The following is a 20738-nucleotide window of genomic DNA, read 5'->3' as shown; positions in this document are numbered from 1 at the left end:
GAAGGGTTGAGTTAGGCACAGAGCTGAGAGTGAGGGGGTATATTATTTCTATTTTGCTTTAAACAGGCTCACAGTAAAGCACATCTACTTTAAAACTGTATAAGAACCAGAAACTGGTTTATTGCTAAGTAAAATTTCTCACATAAATTCCTTTGTTGTTGAGGTGTGCTAGAAAGTAAGAAAAATAAAAAGGACTGATTTGTGTGTGTATATATATATATATATATATATATATATATATATATATATATATATATATATATATATATATGAAAATGTAAAATGCACTCCACATCTCTGTTTCTATTTTCCCTGCCCTAATGAACTACAGCTGCAGCCGTAAAAATGAATGAGCAGCAGCAAAGTTCATTGCTCATTTGGGGGTTTTAAAACCTGATGATCCCAACCAAGCCCAGCAGAGGGGGCAGTCCCCTTACACAGCTGTCATGTGGCGAACATATGGGAGCAGAAGAGCACTGGTTGCAGCCTTGCATCTTAAAAACTGATCTGTGGAGCTCCTCTGACTAAGCCACTGGCCTGGAGAAACCCTCCAAACACTCACTAGGTTAGTTACTGTAAGTTAATCCAGAAGAACAAGGTTTATTTTCTGAATGAACACCAAGAACCAAATCCAGTCAACGTGTTTCATTCATTTACTTTGCCATGGTGTGCCCAGTAATGTGCTTCTCATAATCCAAAAAACACGCTTCTAAATAAATCACTTCTAGTGAACATGTGTATGCAGCAGGTTTAAAAGGCAACCGAAATGACAGCTCCACTGGGCTGTGAGCGCTTTCATTTCTTGACAGAAAAAAATTGAAAAGAAATTTGAATTGTTACTCGCTCACGATTAGTTTGCTGACAAGTGTGGCATTTGAGGCATAATGTACTTAGCTATAGTTGGGAAATATAATAACACAGAACATGCAAGTAGTACTGAAACAATTAGTTAAATATTGTGAGTCTTCTTGAATGACAAATGAGAGAAATACATCAGTCCTTGCTTTTCAGAGATTTAGTATATACAATTTATATATTACTGGACATTTAAAGACCTCACCTTGGGTTCTTGGTATTCTCTCTAATAATTACAGACAGAGAAGTTGCAAAAAAACAATAATTTCTTTCTACCATATTTTTAAAAAATAGTCACCATTCTGGGCTAAGGTTGTATTTACTGACATATGTTAAATCCAATATTCCAATCTTATTATTACCAGTGAGTAATGTCAGTCATGTTATATGACTGAAAATATTCAAACAATCATTGAGTGAAATTTTCTTAGTTCCGGTATCTGTCACGATTTATATATAGTATGTAATATGCACAGCCACTTTACTGGGTACACCTAATCCAATCAGCCAATCACATGATAGCAATTCATTGTGTTGAGGCATTGACTGCTGAACTTCAAACTGAGAATGAGGAATAAAGGTGATTTAAGTGAACATGGCATGGTTGTTGATGCAAGAACAGGATTTTCCCACAACCATCTTACAGAGAATGGTCTAAAAAAAGAGAAACTATCCAAAAGTATCTAATTGATACCAGAGGTCAGAGAATAGCCAGACTGCTTCAAGCTGATAGGAGGGCAACAGTAACTCATAACCACTCATTATAACCAAGAGGAGGATCTGTAAATGCACAACATGTCAAGCCTGGAAGCAAATGGGCCACAGCAGCAGAAAACCGCACCGCATTCCACTACTGTCAGCCAAGAACAGGAAACTGGGGCTACAATTCACACAAGCTCACCAAAGTTGGACAACAAAAGACTGAAGAAACATTGCAGATTGATGAAAAAACATCTCATAAGTCTTGATTTCTGCTGCAACATTCAGATGGTAGGGGCAGACAAAGCATGGATCCGTCCACCTTTTCATGAAACTGTAATGATGTTAGGGAAATTTTCTTAGCATGCTTAATGCCCACAGTGGACCAATCTTCTTACGTCTGCTTCCAGCAGGATAACACACCATGTCACAAAGCTCAAATCATCTCAACCTGTCTTCTTCAACATGACAGTGAGTTCACTGTATTCAAATCTCATCCACAGTCACCAGATCTCGATGCAACAGGGGATATTCACATCTGATAAATCTGCAACTGCGTGACCAAAATCTCTAAAGAATGTTTCCAGTAAATTTTTGACAAAGGGGGTCAGGGGACAGTGCTGGCAAGGTGTAACTGAAAATACATGTAACAGTCTCCGGAGCAACGGTTACAAAATAATCTAAAAACAAAATAAACAATAACTAACCAGCATCTTACAGATGGAAACATGACCAAAAATTTAAAAAAAAAAAAAAAAAAACTCATTATATGCTGCTTTCCTTCTGGCAGTCAGTATTCAGTCAAAACTTAAGGAAGTCATGCTCGTCAAAGAGGTATAATGGATGTAATGATGAACATCCAGCTTTCATTTCAGAGATGCTCATTCCTGCTTGCAGACCAATTTGCAGGAAATGAAGTCGCAGCAGAAACGATCATTTCTCTTAAAAGATAAAAGGGATAAACACGTAATATGTGGTGCACCAATCTCCAACTCATTTTTTGTGTATTTTATCAAGTAAGTACAGCTGTCCATGCTGTGTTAATGAAACTTCACTCATTCCCGATATGGGCACAGTGACCTTCCTCCTGTACAATAACAAAATGTCCTGATGACGCCCTTGGAGCATGTTACTTCCGTGGTATCACACTTATCGGCGGCGACATATGAAAAGCAAATCCTTAAATCCGGGTCAAATGAACACTAATCTGGTCTACTGGCATGAAACTGGATCGTTTTGGTACAGACCATCATGAACAATCTTAATCTGGACCCCAAAAAATAAATCAGGTTGTTTTTGTGTGGATGAGACTCTGCAGGTGGCAACAATAAGGACTCAACACCCTTTTTTTCTGTATAAACTCAAATACCGCAAATCCCAGTCATCAGTAGATGACGTCAACCGCTGCGCACATGTGTTCACCAGCACACGTGTACTTGTATGTGTGCCTGCGACAGGAAAGCACCAAAAACCCATTTGACTAATGCATATCTGATATCAAATGGAATATAATCCCCACAAGTATGAAGGATTAAACACTCTGCAATATTCACTTCCCCCCCCTCTGGATCCAGCAAACTTTTGGGACAAGAGGAAAAGAGCGCCATATGTTCAGAAAAAACAGTCTGGTGATGCTCTATGCTCTGCTGCGTAGGCTGATGCTCGCTCACTTGAGAAAGTGAAGAATTTGTCAAAGTGAAAGGGGGGGCTGCTCTTTGTGGCACTTTGAAAAGCTGAAAACTGGAATATCTGTGCGCTGAGTGAATGAGTCTACCTGTCAGGACGAGAAAAAAAAGCATTCTGAGAATTCATTATTTTTGGCAGTAAGTTATTGTGCTCCATTAAGACTCTCTGCTATGTGACTTTCTTCCCTGCAGCACTTCTGTAAGCCCATTTGTCTCATTTGATGATGTTCTGTCTCAAGGTCACAACACACAACAATGTGAAGCAGAAAGCTTATATTTTCAATTTTATGCTTATTTATTTTTCTGCTTCACTGATTTTTTTTTTTTTTTTTTGGATTTACTTTGCAGATTCAGATAAGCAGCTGAGATCCTCAATCTGAAAACTGCCCTGTGTACTGAGGGCAACATCTCCCAGGATGCACAAAGAAGGTGTATCCAGTGTGAATGGGACATAGAACAGTCCTTACTAATGACTGTAATAATACTATCTAACCTAAGACCAACATAACTGTATCACAAAATAATTAAGAGGTACTTTAAATTTATTTTACTATTTATTATACTATAATGAATATGATATTATTTTTAATGATTTAAAGCCCAAACCTAGTCAAAGTAATGTTGTTTGCCTTTGCCTGAAAGAGATGCATTTGTTTTACACAGCAAGCGCTACATATTTGATGTGGTTAATGTTATGTGCATCTTTAACTAAATAAACTGATCTTCAGTAACGCTCTCCTGTGTTCTCCTGCTGTGTTTTAAATGGTTCAGGCCCAGATTATACATCGTTTGAATGCACAAAGCCTCACAATTCAAGCTGCTTTAGATCCCAACGGAAGAGCAACAACAGTTCCTTACAGCGCAGAAAGAGTGCACACGTTGCAAAAAGTTAGTTTATGACACTTTCTATCATCTGTATGAGCATATACTTGTTGGATTTCGATCCACTGCTCATAAAACTTCAGCAAACAAAATGTTTCCAAGCTTTTTGCCTTTCTTTTTTTTCTTTAAGGAAAATAGGGGTGAAAGTCAAGGTGTTAATGTATGTTTGTTGAACCTGGTTCAAGCCAATTAACTGTAAATCAAAAAATCAATAAACCTTAATAGCTCTCAGTGCGAAGCCGAGCAAGCCTGGCTATGAAGATACAGTAACTCCATTTATCAGACCACCTGCTCACTTTTGCTTTATGATGGAAAAATGATGACTAAACGTTCCCTCGTCTATAACATCTATAACTCCTATTGTCAGGGGTTATTTTTGGAGAGAGCCAAAATGCCTCCTGGCATTCAGCCAGGAGCACAAAATGACTTCTGCCGCTCACTTATGACAAGAGTCATTTCAGCTTTATCCTTCTGTCATATCTGAGTTTTTAAGGGCTGGCTCTCATAGCCGCAGATGGCCATTGGGCAGAAGAGATCGCACTGCTGGCCAAGGACAAAGCTACTGTACAGTAATGCATCAGTTGCTCTCCATCCAGCACAAATGTCCCAAATTTGGGCCACAAGTCGTGACTGCAACCACTTTGCAAGACAAACTTTACTGAAACAAAAAGAAAAAGGAGAAAAAACAACATGCATGAGAACGCAGAGGCTGCAAACTTAGCTTTGAAATTCTATGGAGTTCTTTACAGCAGAATACCAATTATTGTCCCTGTCTTTGTGTTTGAAGGGCAAAGGCAGGGGGGGAATCTGGCTGTTGAGAAAAACATCGACCAGAGAAAATCCATTTTAATTTGCCAAATGCCAGAGCAGGATTACTGACATTTAGCAACTGATATTTCCCCTGAAACTCAATAGGATCCCTCCATAACTTCATAATAAAGCCTCATCTCATTGCAAGTGATTATGCACAGCATGACTGCTCACACACAGAAATCTGAGTATATGTATTTATCAAAAGTGCAAACACAGAGACATTTGAGAATGTGGAAAGATTAGAAAGACAGATGCAATGCATCATTTGCAGGACGCAGGAGCAAACAGCGCTGACAGTTTCTTTCAACACTTGACTAAACAGAAGTTCGGCCTCTGCAGAGATTTTTTAAAAAGGTGTTATTTGTTAAAGAAATGCATTTGACAAGAAAATGTCTCCTCGAGGATGCTGGAGACGGGGAAGCAGGAATGTATGTAGAGTTCTAAAGTGGTTCAGCATCAAAAGGGAATTTGTCCTGTTTGAAGTTCAGCCTTCAGAGGGATGACGACTACAATACATAGAGGTGACAAATGCATTGTTGTAAGAGGCAAAGTGATTTGTTTTGCCTTTGACTTTGAGAGATCCTTTTACTACAATAACTGCACAGTTGGGGGTGCCCCTGTAGATCAGTTTATTGAGCAGGAATCCCATATACCAACGGCTATAGTCCTTAATGCAGTGGCCTGGCTTGAGTCTTCCCCAGACAATTTCCTGCATGTCACTCACCCTCTTTCTCTCTCCACATTCGTATCTACTCTACACTGTGCTGTGTAAGAAAGGTCTAAAATGCTCCAAAATATATAAACATGCAACATATAGAAATATATATTTAGAATATATATATAAAAATAAAGAAAGTGCACAGAAAGCTCAGCTGATACACTAGATACTCATAATGAACACCCTTAGTGTTGCTCAGCATCCTTGCATTTCGCTAACGATTAATGCAGATTCCCAGTACATTAGCCAGAAACATTTTCCACACGTCTGTCAAGATGAAGCTACAAGTTAATGAGCATAAAAAAAGACGGATGTGGAGGAATATCTTCCTGAGCAGTGGAACAAATAGGATATGTTGGATTAGACAGCGCATGTGTTGCATTTAGGACATATTTTTATATTTTTAAGTCATGTCTCACCCTGAGCATGTATAGCTTTTATTGTGGAGGAGAAAATCTGAGTCAGCTGCACCCTCTTTGTTTACAGCGGTAGAAATTTCTGTGAGCTTTCTAACAGCGAATGCACTCAAATGATTTGCAAGCACACCTCTTTGTTTTTCATTAATCCTCTTAGATTGTGAAGGTGCTTTAAGAGCTTCACTGACGGCATTATGAAACTTAAAGTGGAGCAGCTGTTGCACACAATAAACAACCCAGCCAGGTGAATCGAAGGCCACCAAACGAGCCTGCTATGCGACACACGCAGGTGTTCACTCTGCAAAATAACAATAAAGTTTGCCAAGTCTGTCAAAGCCTCTGTGGATAGCTGCCACCCTGTGTTAGGAGAATGGTGGCATTCAATGTGTGTGAGTGTGTGGGAGAAGGTTTGGGAGGAGGTGGTAGAGGTGTCACAGTCAACAACAACAAAACAGCACCCGACGCTGCAGTTGTGAGGGAGATCAATAATAAGCCAAAATACAAATCTGGACACAGAAAGCAATCACAGAACGGCCGCTGAACCTCAAACACGACATGGAACGAGAGCAGTGAGCCTCGCTGAGCAGATGCAATATCACCCAGAGTGCACAGTGGCATTTTGAAATGCTGCCCACTCCCTTTTTCCACACTGACCACAACAAAAGTTTGGAGGCACAAGCGAACATAAAAGTACCCGGCGGTTTTTATTTCATGGGGGACAAAAAAAAGACTGGCCTTTATTTAATGCCCTCACTTAACCGCCAGGCTTTATTTGTGTCTGTGTACCTCTTCGGTTTACGCCGGCAATCAGCTTCCCAGCGCTGGTGTCCAGAGCACTGCCGGACTTCCAGTGGGGATAATAACAGAGGCGCTGCAACCTTTTATTAGCCTGGTCAACAGCCCTCAGGAAAGAGCCTATACTATGACCAGACATGTTTCCCACTGAGCACATCACTGAGTTTATAGCTCTACCTGACACTTCAATGAGAGGGGAAACTGAATCAAAGCCAGGATATTCGTCAAGGATATCTGATGCTGTGTATGTCATCCACAATTCAGCAGCGGGATGGAAATAAATCCTAACATGTCAGGGCAATAAATTAAGCTAAAAAGCTGGTCTGCCGGGAGCAGGCGTGGCACACAGCTCACAGTTAGACAACACTAATGCAATTACAGGGATTTTCTGCTTGCTCAGAGGCTCGGCTCAAGGGCGGAGCGCAGAGAGCTGAAGGCGAGCTGCACACAATCAGGCGTTTCTCAGGGTAGCAGCCAAGCCTGATCTTGCCACCTCACTCTGTGGAAGAGCCGTTGAGAAAATGCATATAGGATTACAGCAGTATGGTTATGAGATCCAGGGTATTCTGCACGTCTGATGAGCCTAACCTGTGCCAAACTCAGCTTTGCTGGTTTGGGTTATTGAAGGTTATGAAAACAAAATCATTTTTTGAACAGCCACAAGGATGCGAGCTGTGACCTACAACAGGATTTTAGAAAATTACCCCACTAAATTGATACCCTGAAGAAGGACTTTGCTTGCCCCTTTGCTCCCACTAGCTGTATGGTCAGGGTCAGGTACAAACAAGCCACTGATACTAAAATACAAAGTTTCAGTATTTTGTATATTTCAGCAAAACAACACTTGAACCATTCCTTCATTCCTGCAACCTTCCTACTCAGTCTGACACCTCAAACTATCCCTTTGAGTCTTTTTTTATAATTTGGGCAGTGTTTCTAAGCCGCATCCAAGTCTATGGAGAGCATAACTCCTTACCAAACATGGCCTCTGCTGATCTGTCTCTTCTGGGGCTTTGGATCGCCGCTGTGCCAACAGGCAGTAAGGCCTTGCCAAGAGTACAACAAGCTCTTAGACCTTGCCAAGCGTACAATGTGCGGACGGGGACTTGCCAAATGTAATCCAGCAATAGTGCAACACGCTCAAATGAATCCAACTGGCTGTAGGTTGTAACTCTCTGTAACTCTGTCACTTTATGCTTGGAAATCAACTGAAACTGAAGGAATAAATGCTCCTAAAAGCTGATAATTGTGCAGAAATTTGTGGTTAAGAGTGCTGGAAAGCGTCCAAGGGAAGAAAAGGGTAGCAGAAAACTAAACTGTTTAAATCTAGAAAGTGTGGTTTCCAATAGCTGTCTGCATTCCTGGGTGTCTGATCGATTCATGCTGCTCTCCTCCTTTTTGTCAATTCTGGTCTCAAACTCTCTCTAACACTCATTGTCATTTTCATCATCATTACTTTGATCCACTGATCTTCTTGCCTCATTGCTTATCTGTCATCCTGCCTTTCCGAACGTCCTTCCTGCAACACTTCACCTCATCCTGGATGTTCAGAGAGACTCATCTGAAGTCTCCATCAACCATCTGCTAACTCTGTTCCCTTGCCACCATCATCTGTGACTCTGGGGTTCTGTCCTATTTACCACCTAGGTGTAGGACACCGTTCTGCCATATTGCTTCAGAGTATAATCTAATTACTCAAATTACACTCCTTTTTGTTGTCTGACCAACAGTCCAAAACACAAAAAAAGGTTCAGATCACATAATGGAAGACAAGACAGAGCACACGTTTTCACATTTTCGAAAACCGTAACACTAAAGTTTAAACATTAGTTCCTTGAAAAACGATAATTACAAAAAACTTTCGTTTTGCTGTAAAATCCAGTGTTTCACTTAATGTTTCACCTTGATTTAAGCTTATTAGCACCTTATAAACACCAGTGTGTGAATGTGTGTGTGAATGGGTGGATGACTGGATGTGTAAAGCGCTTTGGGGTCCTTAGGGACTAGTAGAGCGCTATACGAATACAGGCCATTTACCATTTACCTGAACTCAAACATCTTGAACAGGAGTTTCCAGTGGTTATTCTGCTGTGACAATTCAGTGCAACTGTAACCAGAACCTACAGCAGGTCTAAAAATGAGCTACGCTGGAGTTCATTTCAAATTAAGAATTCATGTGATGTGATGATTAACCGTAAAAGTAATTTTAAAGTAGAAGCACTTTACCAAACATTTGCTGACTATAACATATGACAGGGTAATGTTCATATTGGGGCGACCGTGGCTCAGGGGTTTGGGAAGCGCATCTGTAACCGGAAGGTCACAGATGCGTCCTTGGGCAAGACACTTTACCCTACCGCCTACTGGTGTTGGCCAGAGGGGCCGATGGCGCGATATGGCAGCCTCGCTTCTGTCAGTCTGCCCCAGGGCAGCTGTGACTACAACCGTGGCTTACCTCCACCAGTGTGTGAATGCGAGAGTGAATGAATAGTGGCATTGTAAAGCGCTTTGGGTGCCTTGAAAAGCGCTGTATAAATCCAATCCATTATTATGTTCTTTTCATCCTCCCTTCTTTTCTCATTTTTTTTTACTTTAGAGGGTTGGTCAGACAAAATAATACATGCTAGAAAGATTACGTTTGTGGAGAATGACAATGAGCATTCACATTTTTAATTAATCAGAAATCACAGTGAAAATAATAATGTTTTTTAAAACCTGGCTTGCTGATTCACTTCCCTAGCACTTTTAATTTCTGCTCTGTACTCTACCTGAATATTCACCAAATCACAGACAGGGCCTCTCTCAGCAGGCGTTCACAGCTCAGAGACAAATCTGCCATCATACATACACAGAATGTCCATCCGGTATATGCCATTCCCACGCTGCTGTTAGGTTGGCTGGTGGCCGCCTGGATGATTCTCTAACCCAAAAGTCCAAAGCTGGTCCAGGGAACCATCAGGGCCGGATGCTGCCATCTGACCACCAAGGATCTGCCACTTTGGCAGGTTTGTCTCTGACTCACTGACTCAGTGTTATCTACAAGTGGAAGTTAAAATCCCAGTGGACAGTGAATTGTTGAGATGCCAGTCTTAATCCTGAAGTGGCGTGTGACCCTTTAAGCCCCACAGACCTGCTGTCCGAGAGGTCCTGAACGTGTTTGTGTTCAGCATGTGCTGTTACTTATCTATGTAGCTATGTGACACACTGGTAAAATGCTTGCCACACAGCTAATTTGATATGCATTCAAAGAAAAACAGAGGAGGAGGTGCTAAATCCAGATGCAGCCAGCTGCCTCACATTTCCCCGCTACAACTGCTTCTGCTGACTCTTAAATGTGTGCAATGGTAAATGACTGGAGCAATAACTTTAAAAACAGAAGCACTTGATTACTGAAGAAAAACATTGCCAAGTTTGGTACCAACAGTTTTTATGTATTTTCCCCAAATCAAGGGACCATATGGACGTTTGGGTTTTTTTTTTTTATTGAGATTTAAGCCAAACCCCTGAGAATAACTCCGGTGTTTCTGAAAGTTAGGACCTAAACTTTTCAGATGAAAATACAGCTATAAGAGTGCGGTCGACTGTAATGATTAAAGAAAAACAATGGCAGATTAATAACTGCACTCAAATATTTTCTGCATGAATTGTCACTCTGTCCCCTTGTTTCGGGGTAATTAAAGTTTAAAACTTCAACCTTGACATTACAGCTCCACTGTGAACGCATGTACAGTAATAATAGGGGTTATGGCCCAGAGGTTCTTTGTGAGCGACGTGTAATTTTATGCTGCTGACCGTGACTGCAATTATAGCGGGACTTAATTTGTAGGCTGCCATATCACCTCTTTCATTAAACTGTGTGTCGTTTCTTTGTGTTTAGTCCAGTAAAGGGACGAGAGAAAAAAAAAAAAAGGATGGCCAGTGCTGGCAGCTCAACTCGTATCGGAAGAGCTCAAGCAGCCTGAACTGGCAGAGCAGCACATGATTAAACACAACAGGATTAGAGACTGGCTGAACAACACAACCAATGAGAAGGAGTAAGGCAAAATCAGAAGTCTTTCCCAGATGCTGATAAGATCCCTTGTGTAAGTGAGAGGTCACTACTATGACCGCTGCACTGTGGATTAACGCCAGATCTGGAGGGAGGTGATCGCCCTTGGTTACTACTGTGGATAAGCTAACCTTGTACTAGCTTCTGCAGCAGTGTGTGTATGTGCACAACAGATGTAGGTTACATTACCATAATAAAGCAGCCACACGCTTAAATGGTACTCTGTTGGCTCAAAAGGGTTCAGAGGATAGACTGCAACAGCAGAGCAAAAGACAAAGACTTTCTTTGAGGTCTTTGAGTCAGGAAAAGGACTCAGCTAAAGTTTGGGTGAAATCTGATTTCTCCTCACGTTTTATTTCTAAAATATTATGGAACATAGCTGCACCATTTTTTTACTGAAACCTTCACGTTCCTGCAATGATGTTACAATATGAAATGTCTTCATGCGTGGCTGAATTTGCTCCTTTTGCAGTGGCTCTTGAAATAAGTTAGAATCAATATTTCTAACAGGGCTGCTGTGTCAACAAACAATGATGACAATGTGACAATATGAACAAGGTTACTGGCATGCTCTGTAAAAAAGACATATAGCTAGAGTAGCTTCACCCACTGGTTTTGATTTTTGATTTTTAAGAGTCAGTGTTGTACTAGCCACCGCCAGAAACGACCATATTTAGACGAGAATGTCGAGAAAAGTTATCAGCTGCCACTAGCAAGCTTGGTTAGCACGCTGCAAACATAGAACTGTGCGGGGGCAACACACAGACACTATTTAGTGCTAATTAGCATGCTAAAAAATACTACACTCAACAAAACATCAAGATAAACGTCTTGGATAATCTTCCCCACACAGCAAGCAATATTTTGTATACAGTAATTCAATGAAAATGCTTTAAAAGGCACCAACCCACCAAAAAGGTCCAATTTAGTGACTTCAATAGCTGAACTGAAGCAGCTACAGCTGCTTGTGTTTGACCACCTGCCAATCATCGATAAACCTATGGATGCCTATACATAAACTATCTGATATTGATGTACTACTCTGATGGAGATTCTCATGACCATCTAATGTAGTGTAAAACAGAGGACCTATGTGAATTCCTGTGCCCAACAACTTTCCAAAACCCAGCCATGTCCATGCTTGATAACCTTGCCACATGTAGCTGCATGTTGCTTTCCTAATACTACCGCAACTTAGAGGTTGTGTACCATGCTCAATTAAAAGCATGGCATCCTGACCTGTTCATTCATTCATTTTGAGGCTGCAAGGTGTCCAACTTTTTAGCGGGGTATCACCCAACCCTAGCTCCTAGCTATTACTATCTATTATTTTAAAACTTTTCACAAATGCAAATTAAACAAATTAAAACATAAAAAGAGGTATAAACTCACAAGCCTCTTTGTTTGGGTAACACAAATATCTAATCAGTCGCATTGCAGTAATTCAGTACATTTCAGCACGTAGTCAGTATGTTGAAGTTCAAAACCAGCTTTAAAATGGGGAAGAAAGGTCATCTTTAGTGACTTTTCAAGTAGCATTGGTGCTGGTGCCACACAGGTTGAGTTTACTCTCCCACAAAATATCCAGTAAGTGACAGTGTCCTGATGTCTGAGATCAGAGGGGAATGGCCAGACTGCTTCGAGCTGACAGGAAGGCAACAGTAACTCAACCACTCATTACAACCCAGGTACGTGCAACATTTCGAATCCTGAAGCATATGGGGTACAGCAGCCGAAGACCACAGCGGCCAAGAACATAAAACTGAGGTTACAGTTTGCATCGGCTCACCAAAAATGTCCACTGCCCTCTGTCCAAGACATCATCATACCTTTATAGCTATGCCATCTGGACAAACCACCTGATAGTCTTCATTATCTTGATAGCTGCCCTCACTTCCTCCTTACTAATCCTCTGGCTACAATCTACCTGAGTATTATTGCTTTCTGACCACAGTGTTGTCATTGCTGCTTCCAGCAGGATAATGCACCACATCACAAAGCTTAAATAATCTAAAACCGTTTTGTTTTGTTTTTTACAGGACAATGAGTTCACTGTACTCATTGTCCTGTACCCAGTCCCCAGATCTCAATCCAATAGAACTACATCTTTGGGATGTGTGGAACAGCAGATTAACATGATGGATGTGCAGCAGGGAAATTTGCGGCAACTGTATAATCCAAGATGTAACTAAGTAAATGTCCAGTGAGTTTAAATCCTAAAACCTCCCTGATTTTAAGCATTAAATGGGGTGGCTGTAGCTCAGGTGGCAGAGCAGTTCAGCCACCAATCAGAAGGTCTGTGGTTCGATCCCAGGCTGCATGCCAGATATCCTTGGGCAAGATACTAACCCCATGTTTGCCTACTGGTGGTGGTCAGAGGGCCCGGTGGCACCAGTGTCCGGCAGCCTCACCTCTGTCAGTGCGCCCCAGGGCAGCTGTGGCTACAATGTAGCTTGCCATTGCCAGTGTGTGAACGGGTGAATGACTGAATGTAGTGTAAAGCGCTTTGGGGTCCTTAGGGACGGAGTAAAGCGCTATACAAATGCAGGCCATTTACCATTAATTGGATAGCTCGATTTTTACTTTTCAGACAAAAACTAAACAGTTATGGTTTTGGGTTCAGGGTGTATCCGAATTCGGATTCAGCAAACTTCAACTAAACTTCTGCTGAAGTAGTTAAGAACGTGTCACAGTTCCAATGCGTAAGAACCTATTTAACTGTAAGTAACTGATCTATTCTACTTTAGGACTAAAAAGTTTTTGTCTCCCTGTGCGACCAGGCAACTATAAAACAGTGGAGTCTGAGACTTCTCCTGTAAACTTCACACTCAAGAAGTAAAACAGATAAAGGGAAGAATTGTACAAGAGGGAATCTGAGCAGGGATTTGATAACAGTTTGAATACAAACTACAGTATCTGCTTCATTCAACATCCTGCCAGTACCCCGTGCTTTCTCTAAAACTGTGATGGGACACGTTTTATCAGCTCCCTTTCTATAGCAACATAATCACATGGGACAAGAGGGACTCAGAGAAGTGCCATTCATCCCTGAAACTCTTAAGAAATGGGACACTGGCTGCATTCCCCATAGTTGTAAAAGCACCGCTCTACACCCACTAATGACGGTCTGTCTGTGTGTGCACGCATTAATTAATCTAAAATTTCGGCTTGTGTGTTTTGGTTGGTGTGCACCCACATCACCCCGTCAGGCGAATTTGCTGCTCTGGCCCTGTTCTGCCATATGTGGTTAGCAATGAAAGCAGAATAGTTGTCTTTTGATGTGATGTGATAGAGGGCTTATTCTGAACTGTTAGCACAGAGGACCACAGCGACAGCCTTTCCCAGCTTAAGCACAGCTCTTCACGGACGAGCTCACTCCAATTAAAACAAAAGATGACAAAGGGGGAACTCTGCATGTCACATTTCTTTTTTCAGACCCTACTTGGTAGGAAACTGTGAATAAAACAATGTGTTTGTGTATATTTACATAATCACTATGATAAAACTGGGACAAACACATTAAAATGTCTATCTAAAAATACATTTATTCTTGTTTATGTCATTTTCAGTCTTTGTCCCTTGTTGAGCCAATACATCTGAAAGCATATTGGCCAAACACATAAAATAACCTTCACCTATGGTCACAAGCTTTAGGTTGTGACCAAAAGGATGAGATCGTGGGTACAAGGACTGCAAATGAGCTTCTTCCAAAGGGTGGCAATGCTCTCCTTTGGCGAATGGCTGGAGGTCAGTCATTCATGAGGAGTTCAGAGAAGAGCAGCTACTCCTCCACATCCAGTTGAGGTGGTTGAGGTGACTAGGATGCCTTCTGGGCATCCCCTAGGTTAGGTTTTTCACTTCTACCAGAAGGAGGCCCTGGAATAGACCTGAGACACGCTGGAGTGATAACATCTCTGCTGGGGAAATGAAGATATGTGTGTCTCTGTTTAGACTGTTGCTCTCTCGACCTGGACCCAGATAAATGGGAGAAAATTGATGGAACATTATGAAGAAAGTGATGAGTCCATGGACGGCGGGCTAAGTCTAACAGACTAGGAGGATGGATGCTGAAGCAAAGAAATTGTGAAAGACAACAAGACTGCTCTGAAAGAAAATCTCTGATTTTGGAGGAAAACTTGCTGCACTGACTGGGATCTGTTTGTTCCTGACATGGAAAATCTTCATGCGTTCATGTGTGAGAGCAATCCAAGGTGTGGAGCTGTAAAAACAAATTAGTGTTTCAGCTCCTCTGAAATCACCTATCACAACAAGAAAACAGTCATTTTGTGTGCTGATATAATTGCTACTCTTACTCCAGCACAAACACACACTAAACAGAGTGACTATTTGGACAGCTAGGTCAGTCAGTCTACAAGCATTCCCAGAGGGAGATTTCTAACGCAGCTAGCAAAAAAAGCAATTCAATGCGTGTAATTTCTGAGTTTACTGAGATGCAGTTTAATGAGACTCTGCATTTCCCAGATCTTTAAAATAGGGGTTGAGAGTGCTGAGCTAGTATGACCCAGAGACCCACAATAGTCACAATAATGGAAAATCCTCTAGGATGCAATAAACCAGAATTACCCTATAAGTTTACAAATGGTGACCAAGATAATGTACACTCTGATAAAAGCACTTCACAAATGAAAAACAATCTTGTCAGTGTTTCCCTGGGCCACGAAAATAACCTTAACAGCTTCCTTTTAAAATTCAGCAGCATACATGATGCTGCAATAACCTGATATCTGCTAACATGTCAGACCTCCACATCTGCCTTTAATTCATGGAGTCATTTGTTTACCTAATATTAGTTAGTGGTTAAAATTTTAGTTGGCAGTAAACCTTGAAAATAAAATAATAAATAATAAAGAGATGATGGAAAAACTGGTGTATGGAGAAAAAAAATCATAATATTCCTGAAATATGTAACTTCAACATCCCCCCAGGTTTCCACTTAAGAGAAAACTGCCAGAAAGATTAAAATGTCAGGCATTATTCCTCAATAACAAAAACACAAACGTCACCGTGACTTTCATCACTCTGTGGTTTTATTGGTGCTCTTCTAATTGCACTGAATCAACGGAAAGTTATTTTCTAAAGACTGCTATTATCTATACATATTCAGCAGAAATGGAACACAATCATTTGCATATTTTGTTTGTTTTGGGGTGTTTTTTTTCCTCATTTTGCAGTTTCATTTTTGCAGCACTTAAATTACATCATCTATCCATCCTTTATTGCCTATTTAAGAATGTAAAAAGAAAACAATATGCACAGACATCCAAGAAATCCATGAAAACGATATACAGCTACTGGACAAATCAACATTTAAACATATTACAAGAACATATGACAGTAAATTGTTGACATTTACCTTAAAACTCGTGCAGAGAGTATATAAATGATATGATAAAGTCAATGTGATGCTGGAGGTCCTCAGCTAATAGCTCCTTTAAGGGGAATCGTTTCTGTTTATTCCCAGCTCTATATTTATTCTTGGATTCTGCTAGAATAGTTCTGCATGTTTGACAGTTTCCCCTTTACTTACCTTAGCATGCCATACTGAGCCTTGGTCTACACACTTAGTGCATCCTGCCTCAAGCAAACTTTTACCTTCTCTATATTTACGCTAACTTCATTCTGATTGGATCGATTCACAATCAGAACGTTTCTGCACTCACAGCCAGAGTATGCGTCTCATTTGATAATGTTAAGGACATTTACTATTGTGTAGATACATTATTTACTTAGTACTTACAAGTGCATATACTTAGTACTTGTAGACAGACTAATCTCACTATTTAAACTTGCCATGTTTGGTATGATCACTATAGCAGCGTATGTATATTAGAAAAAAAGAAAATTTATTATATGATTGAAGTATTAAAGACACAAACATTTGTATTAGGTGGGTTTGGATTTATGTACCTCATAGCCACTATCTACATCAGAATAATACGGAGCTAATAAGAAACAAGGACACTGGTATCATTTAATTTAAAGTTACAGCTCATTTACTTGCGTCCACTTCTCGTTTACATTTCGTTCAGTCACTCTGAAACTTGTACCGTGTAATTATATTTTCTTTTTTCCCCGTTTTTGATATTACAGTGTCAAATCTAGTGTGAAATTAACTGCTGTCTCCCATAACAAAAACAGCCTAACAGAGCAGATGCGGGTGTGACAGTAAAGTTTTTGAAGTGACATATTGTTTCTTGATCAAGCTGAAGAGGAGGTCGTGGGTGTTTGGATACTGTCAGTCATCTTTCAACTATAGCAAAAAAATAAAAAAAAGGATAATATATTAAATGTGGCAAAAACACATTATGTTAATGGTGATGAACTGATTTTGTGTATGCTTTTTTTAAGAGAAAGGGAAATGAACATGTAAAATCCTCTTAGAAGGCACAACGCAATATCTTCAACTACTCTTACAGCATCAAAAACCTCACGATCGAGCACAACAGACTAAGAAGTTACCGTATTAAGCTTTAAGCACACAAGTTACAACACAAAACTCATTCACGCCTATTGTTGGGTACCCCATTCAACTGCTCAATAACACAAATGTCTAACCAGCCAATCACATGATCGCAACTCAATCCATTCAGGTAAGATTTCCTGCTGAAGTTCAAACCAGTATCAAAATGTGGAAGACAGATCATTTAAGTGATGGGTTGGGTGTTGGTGCTTAACAGGCTGCTGAGTATTTAATCAACTGTTGATCTGCTGGGATTTTACCACACAATCATGAGTTTACAGAGAATGGTCTGGAAAAAAAATTAAAAATATCCATTGAGTGACTGATCAAAATGCCTGTTTGATGTCAGAGTCAGAGGAGTATGGCCAAACACTTTGAGCTGATAGGACACCACTAGCTACTCAAATAACCACTCATTGCAACTAAGTTATGCAGATGAGCATCTCAAACCTTAAAGGAGATGGGCTACAGCAGCAGAACACCACACCACATTCCACTACTATCAGCTAAGAACAGAAAACTAAGAGTACAATTCACATTGGCTAAGAAAAAACAAGACTTTAAAAATGTTCCCTGGTCTGATAAGCGTCAATTTCTTTTGCAATATTAGGTTGACTGGGTCAGAATTTAGTGTAAACATCAGCAAAGAGTGGATCCACCCTGCCTTGAATCAACAGCTCAGGTCTATGCTGTTGTAATGTTGGAGGGGATATGTTCTTGGTACACTTTGGGCCCTTTATTACCAACTGAGCATTTTTTAAAGTCTGACAAAATACCTGAATATTGTTTTTCACCATGTCCATTAATTTATGATCACACTGTACCATCATCCTCCAAACTGGTTTCTTGAACATTAAAATTAGTTCACTGCACTCAAATGGCCTTCTTGGTCTCAGTTAGAGCTCAATCCAGCACCTTTGAGATGCGGTGAAATGGGAAATTTGCATCATAGATGTGTGATGCTAACACATCAAATATGGAACAAAATCTCAGAGGAATGTTACAAGCCCCTTGTTAAATCTGTGCCACAAAGAAATAAGGCAATTATGAAGATTAAAGGGGTCCAACCCAGTACTAGCAAGGTGCACCTAATAAAGTGGCCAGTGAATATGTAACGTCAAAATCAACTTCAATTAGTTCAGTCCTGACAAACACACTCATTCTTGCTTCACAGTTTTAAAGATTTTTGCTTTTTTCTTGGTCTTAAGTGATATAATGGATGGATGGATGGATGGATGGATGGTTGGGCGGATGGATGGATGGATGGATGGATAGATGGATGGTTGGGCGGATGGATGGATGGTTGGGCGGATGGATGGATGGATGGATGGATGGATAGATGGATGGTTGGGTGGATGGATGGATGGATGGACTTTCAGACTTCTTTCCTTGAGCAGTCCATTATCTTCTGATCGATTTAAATGAATCCGTCAAAGTAGCAGGATACAGATAGTACCAACCAAGCCAGTCAGTGTCCTTGTATCACCATGACGTGGCTACAGTTCAGGTTACACCGTGGGTTACCATGTCGGTTTCAGAAGGGTCTGTGGTTACACGAAATCTATTATGACGCATAGCTATAAATCCCTAGTTGAATCAACAGTGTAGGTATGTCATAACCACAAAGCTTTTTTAAATCCTACACCGTAACATGACACAAACTTCACTAAAGATTTAACTACACATCGCTTTGATGACGTCCATGCAGTTATTATGGCTGGGAGCGGCATTGGCCATTTGCAAAGGCTACATCATAAGCTCTACATGGAATCAACAGAGGTCTAAATTAAGCCCAACAGTGGTCCAGAGACCTGTTCGGCTGTCATGGGGCAAAAGGTCGACCATCCTCACGGCCCTGAATCGGACAAGAAAATGAATGATAGACAGACAACACTGAGCTCTCCATCTGTGATTAAAAATGTCCACTTTCTTCTGACAATCTATAGACCAAAAAAGCTTAACTGACAAACCAGATACTTTGAAAATATCTTTAAGAGCTCAGCAATAACCATTTTAACTAAATATTTTTAGATTTCAGACACTATGTTGTGGTTCCCAAACTTTCTCAGGTATACACCACTTCAGAAGTTGAAAAAATGTTATTTCTCCACACCTTACAGTTTTTTACTAATTCTTTTACATCATTAATCATTTATCTTAATTTCACTGTATATTTTCAGCAGACTGTCCATGCCCTGCAGTTTGAACCACTAGACTATGTGTAGAACTCTGGAAAGCGGTGGTCGATATTTTTCATGATATTCCTACATTTCACGAAGAAGTTATTTAAATCATAAAGACAATACCTGCTACTGTCATCCTTTATTAAGAGAGATCAGTGTGTACTCCCATTAAAGAAGTTTCAAACTAAGTGAAATCTGGTTCCTGTGAAGGACGTCAGAGATTTGTTAACTTTCCCTCAGCTCACGTGATGTGAACACCTGGACATGTCAGGAAGGATGTTGTGTGCACAGCTGGCTGGCCTGCTGATGCTGCCATTTATTTATTTATTTGCTTGTTTGTTAAATAAACACAAACATGGGTTGAAAACAAAACTCAAACACAGGAATCTGCTTCCATCATATTTGCACAAGGCCCCCCCAAAACACACACAAAAAAGCCCAGCAGACAGGAACCAGAGGAGGGTTAATTACCTCCGCCGAGCATCACCACTGCCACATGAAGCTGCCCGGATCACGTTTCAGCGCACATCTGCTAAAATGCACACTGGCGGAAAGCCGGCCACGTCTCAGCCTCCTGATGTGCGTTTCTTCCTTTAATGACAGCAGCATATGAGTAAGAGAAACCCCCTCTTACCTTCCACATCCAGGCCATTCTTATTTCCACGCAGACAATGGTGGACCGCCTGTTTTCTTCAGCCCCTAAACGCGCTCAGCACCTCCGTCTGCAAGCACGTTTCCTCACGTGCTCATCACAGGAGCAGATGCGGGTGCAGTGCGGTGGTATGCGGGGATCGGCTCCATAAATGTTGGAGTGTACCGTTATTCGTCTCCTCTCTGTTTTTTTTTTCCTCCCATGGAGCTGCTGGGACCTGCAACGACGCTGCGTTGCTACTGGCCGGCTGAGACGCGTAGCCCCGCCCCGTGTGCGGCACGTGACCGCCGCTGACGCCCTGGCGTTTTACAACATCAGGAACATGAGGACGAGGGAAACAATAATAACAGAGGGTGCTGTGTGTTGAGTGTAGGCAAAGACGGACTTTAAGGTTATGCAGTACCGCCCCTCATTTCTTCATAATTTGCTTCCAAAGAGCCAGACTCGTTTTTCAAAGTGGTCTTGGATTTTTCCAGACATTCCGATGGTCTTCCAAAGTTTTTTTTTCCTT

At 40.9% G+C, this 20738-nt stretch overlaps 1 protein-coding gene across 1 annotated transcript in view; it reads right to left on the bottom strand.

The window, feature by feature from the left end:
* Nucleotides 1-20479, bottom strand: part of st6galnac3 (ST6 (alpha-N-acetyl-neuraminyl-2,3-beta-galactosyl-1,3)-N-acetylgalactosaminide alpha-2,6-sialyltransferase 3) — a 98753-nt gene extending 78274 nt beyond the window's left edge. Inside the window, exon 1 of the mRNA XM_040015346.1 lies at nucleotides 20210-20479. Within this exon, the coding sequence (XP_039871280.1) occupies nucleotides 20210-20227 (18 nt within the window). The 5' untranslated portion in view covers nucleotides 20228-20479. The remainder of the gene's footprint in view (nucleotides 1-20209) is intronic.
* Nucleotides 20480-20738: the final 259 nt, after the last annotated feature.

Source organism: Simochromis diagramma, unplaced genomic scaffold (genome assembly GCF_900408965.1).
Source record: "Simochromis diagramma unplaced genomic scaffold, fSimDia1.1 OVJJ01000205.1, whole genome shotgun sequence".
Taxonomy (NCBI): Eukaryota; Metazoa; Chordata; class Actinopteri; order Cichliformes; family Cichlidae; genus Simochromis; species Simochromis diagramma.
Note: the sequence above shows the minus strand (reverse complement) of the source record. Positions and strands in the feature narration are given on the sequence as shown.